Source organism: Papaver somniferum, chromosome 10, assembly GCF_003573695.1.
Source record: "Papaver somniferum cultivar HN1 chromosome 10, ASM357369v1, whole genome shotgun sequence".
Taxonomy (NCBI): Eukaryota; Viridiplantae; Streptophyta; class Magnoliopsida; order Ranunculales; family Papaveraceae; genus Papaver; species Papaver somniferum.
This window is the reverse complement of record NC_039367.1, coordinates 66,755,171-66,759,888: the sequence shown is the minus strand read 5'-3', so window position 1 is coordinate 66,759,888 and position 4,718 is coordinate 66,755,171. Positions and strand designations below refer to the sequence as shown.

Sequence of the window (4,718 nt, the reverse complement as noted above, 5' to 3'; positions counted from 1 at the left end):
AAAGTTGATGATCAAATTTTGGAAGTAAGAGACTGGAACAGAGATTTAACCCGGAAAATCAGAGATCTATTAAGTTTTCAGGACTCAGCTTAGAATATTGGACAGAGGAAAATTTGTTGGCTATGGATAAAGCCTTCGGCAAACCTATCCAGGTAGATAAGAACACTCTTTCTATGGATTTTGGTTTTTTCGCAAGTTTCTTGGTCGAGTTGATTTTGCAGTTAAAATCCCAGATCGAGTTTCGGTTGGTGAAGATGTTGAAGACAGTAAGGGTTTTTGGCAGTGTGATGAATTCCCCAAGGTCCCTAAATTTTGCTCTCACTGCAAGATTGTGGGACACTTAGTCTCTGAATGCAGGTCAAAAATGGAGCATGTTTCAATTGAATTTGAGGATACTTCCATTTTTAATGAGATTACTAAGAAAAAGAAAAAGATGACTAAGAAAACCAAAGAGTCTTTATTGCTTGAGGAGATTCAGGAAGGTAATACGATGGGTTGTGAAACAAGCGTTCAACCGTCGCTTGAAGTGGCAAATAGCACATCTACAGATCCGTTCCTCCTGGCTTTGAAACGTACAACAGATTCCACGGGTTTGAAGACGAGCAAGAGGTTGTTTCATCTCCCTTAGTAAAGGAAGATGCAAGGATCAGCACCAAACAAGCTTCGAACCTAAAGTCAAAAGCTACAGGTCTCTTCCCAAATGGTACGTTGAGTTCAAAAAAGAAAGGTAATCCTAAATCCCTCGATGATCCTAATAAAATATCAGATGTTGCTCATGGATGCAGGTTCTTTATGGGGATTAAGCTTTCCCTCTTCAAAGAAAGGTCAAAAAGAAATGTTTAACGACCTTAGGAAAAATCATCAGGATCTAACCACAGAGGAAGTTGATGAGAGTACTACTTGATTGTAACCTTCATGGTTTGCAAATTTCAGCTATTATTCCAAGAGGGTTTTTCTTCTTGTATATTTTGAAATTCTATTTCTTTAGTTTTCTCTTTTAGGAATTTGTTGTTGTTTTTATTAAGTTGTAATCGTCTGCGCACGATTTGTGTGCTTTTTAATCTATTTTCTATTGACCGATAAAAAAAAAATCAACCTCGGAGATGCATTTGAACTTGGCAGCACGCAAAATCCCCTACGACAGCCTCTGCAATCAAGAGAAGACGGAAGGGGAAATCTCACAAATAAACATTTGTAAGAGATCTAGCACTCCTGTACAAGTACTAAGGTGGTCTTTTGAAAAGAAAAATCACATACCCCAAACGAAGAAACAATAGAATCATTTGGTTCTTAATTATAAACAGTTATATAAACAGTAGTGTAGAATTTATAAAAAATATAATAACACAAAGAAATTAAACAGTGACATGACTAATTAGTATATCAGCTGTAATTCCCATTTTATTTATACAAATACAACTTTGATAATCTTTATATATGCAAATACACCACCAAATAATTTGCATTCATGCGTAAAAGAAATTCATTTTTATTTTTATTTAATTTTCTCTCTTCTGTTTTTGATGATAAGATCATTCGTCCTCTATCTGATAAGCCTTGCGCAACGAGTGATTCTACTGCAACCTCTTCTGTAAGGATTGGCCCTGGTTGCTCTAGTGCAACCGTAATAAGACTTTCCACGGCGTGAACAAGGAACCTGGTTCCTCTTAAGAGCACCATAACTGATATGTCTTCTAGGTCTAAACAAGAAACGACGAGTAATATCTGATTCCATCATGAATTCATCATTTTCATTAATACATTCTCCAACTAAATCATTGCATGTCCCTGGTGTTGATGCTCTTACGACACCCAATATCGCATCAGAAGATGAAGCTGAAGATTCAGCTATCAAACAAACCACAGCTAAGAAGAGAAAGACCATTAAAGCTTTGACAGCCATTGTAAGTAAATCCTTAATAAAAAAAACAAGAAAGGAGATTTTATTGTTAGGACTCTGCCCTTCCTGTTCAAAGGAGAGGGAGAGGTAATGAGGAGGCTATAAGAAGAGAGAAGTGGGGGGTGGTAATTGGGAATTTAATAGGTTTTTCGTTTTTATGGTGAATATTTGTGATTCAACGTTTTTTACGCTTGATCCAATAATCTATCTATGAGCAGGAATTGGAACTTCTTTGTTTGACTTGGTTTTGTAAATTTAGGATTTTACTATTAATGGGCAAAGAATGTTGCCGCATTACATTTACACATGTTGAATCTGTCAAAGACCAACAAAAATCCATTCATACACCAATGGGCTATACCTTAGGTGTGTAGACTGAAGCTTGTAACTTATGTATTGCAATGTGATGGCGTTTGCCTTTCAATTTCTGCATGAATATTACCTTTTTGTTCCACACATAAAAAAAGCAAAAGTGCTTGGTAAATCTTTCTTGAGCTGCAACTTTCTGCACAGATCTCAAATGGTCCCATCTATTAAAAGTCCCGGCAAATATTACCGAGATTTCATTTTATAATGTCTCAAAAAATCCAATTAAAAAGATCGATCAGGTCTTTCACTCTCATGGGCTAAAGTTTCTTGCCGGTACTTCTTCACTGTTAATGATTCTACCACTGTGCTTGATGGTAAAGCTTGTTCTAGCTATTTTCTGTAGACAAGGTTTATACTACCGAGTCCTAGTCAGTTGAGTTTAGATGTAGCTAGCAGCTTTTTACATATACTAATTAACACCCTTTCATTTCCTAATTCATTATACAAGCACACCAAGCTAGCAGTTGCAGAATTTCGCATTTGCAAAATTCACAACTGCAATAATTGCAGCATCCTTCCCAGCTTACTACTAATAAGGCCCTTAATGTTATTCATCCATTCACTATATGTGATCCACTTTCTGTAAAGGAAACATGTTATCTTTAGATAGTTTGGCAGATAGATTTAAAATTACAAGCTTAACATGGGAGACGATAAAAATCATAAAACAAATTGTTTATAAGATATCAATTAATGCTGAATACTCCAAATCCACTTAGCTTGAATCAAGCCTAAGCAGTAACATAACAAGTATATAAACAAAATACAAATAGTCAATATTAAAATTACAAAACCAAGCTCAGACATCAACAATGCATCAAATACCTTAATTAGGTTATCAAACACAAGCAAACCCATAAACAATCAGAAGAAAGACATCATCCATCCGCACGGCCCAATTATAGCATCTTAATATAGAGACACACTGACCACCAAAAGAGAGACCAATGCGGAAACCCAGACAATAGAATTGGTAGTTGAAGAAGATTTAGAAGGTGTACTTGGCACTGGTGCTGTTGGAGGAGTAGCATTAATCTCGGCAGTAGGAGATGGAGAAGACCCTAGAGGAGTAGCAGGAGGGCTTGGTGTAGGAGGAGATGATACTTTAGGTGTGATTACGACAAGGTATAATTTCTCACCTTTCTGACAACTGCCTTGGTTACCACTTATGAAATAGAATGGTCCTGATCTATCAAACGTGAACTTTGATTCTCCATCGTTCATGCTCTTCATTGGGCTTGCTGTATTACATGAATCATAATCATCTTCGCTCACAACCAAGACTGAATCTTGTCCCTTATTGTACTTGAAAACTACAATATTAACAAACATAATAACCCATTAATCAAATGATCACAGATAGATAAATAGATTGAGATTCTTCATATATATATATAGAGATAGGTACAGAGACAGAGACTTACTCAGAGTATCAGCAATGTTAAACCTGTTTCTTGAAGCCCAGCTAGTGTAATTCTCAGATGGGTTACTCACCCATCCCATTTTACCACCAACAAGGATGTTATTAGAAGCTTCAGTTGAAGAAGATAGGAAACCTAGAAAAACCACTGCCACAATACTCACCAGGTATCTCTTTGAGGACTCCATTATTTCAGATATGGGTTTGATTCTAATACCTCAAAAAAGAAGCTCAGAAACAAATAGAGATTAGATATCCTCAAAGACGATGAGACTGAAAGAGATGAGTTAAGAGTGTGAGTGAGAAGTGAGAATGGGATGCCAGAATTTATAGAGTAGAGAATGTTAACGAGTTTACCGTTGTAAAGCTCAAATTTTGGAATTTCAATATTATGTAATTTACGTTTCAATTTATTTCTACCTAATATTTCTTAGATACTGTGAACCCAACGGCTATTCAGTTGCAGATTTTTGCACTAGGAAACTCCGCTGTAACATACATCTCAGCTGTGTTGGTTGTTCCAGATTCTGTCACGTGTAAGACAACGATGGCTGAGGGCAGGTGATGATGATGGCAGGTGTTGAACCCTAAATATGGAATAGACTGTTAGGTATCAGCATCATCATCATAAAGTTTCCTCGTAATCTACTAGATTCGTATACAAAAGAGCTGTTACTTTGTTGTCTGTCTGTATGAACTTTACAAAGAGGTTGTCTTTTTCCCGCCTAACGGTCAAACTCAAGAACGAACTGATATTTAGTGGATCGGGTTTATTTAGGGCCACCTGCCTGACCGCGATTAGCCCGGCTCATGACATCTTTCCTCAAGTATTTCCTACGTGATACTCCTCTTTATGATCAAAACTGACACAAATATCCATTTGCTTTGCAGTTGAAAAAGTTTACGGTTGAAGTTCATTGCACTGCTTTAGTGGTGGATTGTAGGGCTGAAAAAGGATTTTACTTTTGTTTTGCTAGTGAATCAAAGGGTCTTATTTGTCTAGCACAAAAAATAAGCAATGTAGCTAAT

General features: G+C 36.6%; 2 protein-coding genes across 2 annotated transcripts; both read right to left on the bottom strand.

The window, feature by feature from the left end:
• Positions 1 to 1,299: 1,299 nt before the first annotated feature.
• On the bottom strand, positions 1,300 to 2,036 carry LOC113317663 (protein RALF-like 22). Its single transcript, XM_026565801.1, has one exon. The coding sequence runs from the start codon at positions 1,901 to 1,903 to the stop codon at positions 1,544 to 1,546; it is 360 nt and encodes a 119-aa protein (XP_026421586.1). The 5' UTR covers positions 1,904 to 2,036; the 3' UTR covers positions 1,300 to 1,543.
• An 891-nt stretch (positions 2,037 to 2,927) lies between these two features.
• LOC113317134 (early nodulin-like protein 2) lies at positions 2,928 to 4,095 on the bottom strand. Its single transcript, XM_026565264.1, has 2 exons — positions 3,694 to 4,095; positions 2,928 to 3,582 (listed from the first exon to the last, which is right to left on the bottom strand). Exons 1-2 carry the CDS (start codon positions 3,875 to 3,877, stop codon positions 3,179 to 3,181), a joined length of 588 nt encoding a protein of 195 aa, XP_026421049.1. The 5' UTR covers positions 3,878 to 4,095; the 3' UTR covers positions 2,928 to 3,178.
• Between the last annotated feature and the right edge of the window lie 623 nt (positions 4,096 to 4,718).

What these genes read in the sequence shown, in the direction of transcription:
- LOC113317663 (XM_026565801.1), bottom strand. Translation starts at nt 1,903, where the DNA reads ATGGCTGTCAAAGCTTTAATGGTCTTTCTCTTCTTAGCTGTGGTTTGT.
- LOC113317134 (XM_026565264.1), bottom strand. Translation starts at nt 3,877, where the DNA reads ATGGAGTCCTCAAAGAGATACCTGGTGAGTATTGTGGCAGTGGTTTTT. An exon ending in TAACATTGCTGATACTCTGA is followed by an intron (nt 3,583 to 3,693) that starts GTAAGTCTCTGT and finishes TTAATATTGTAG; the next exon opens with TTTTCAAGTACAATAAGGGA.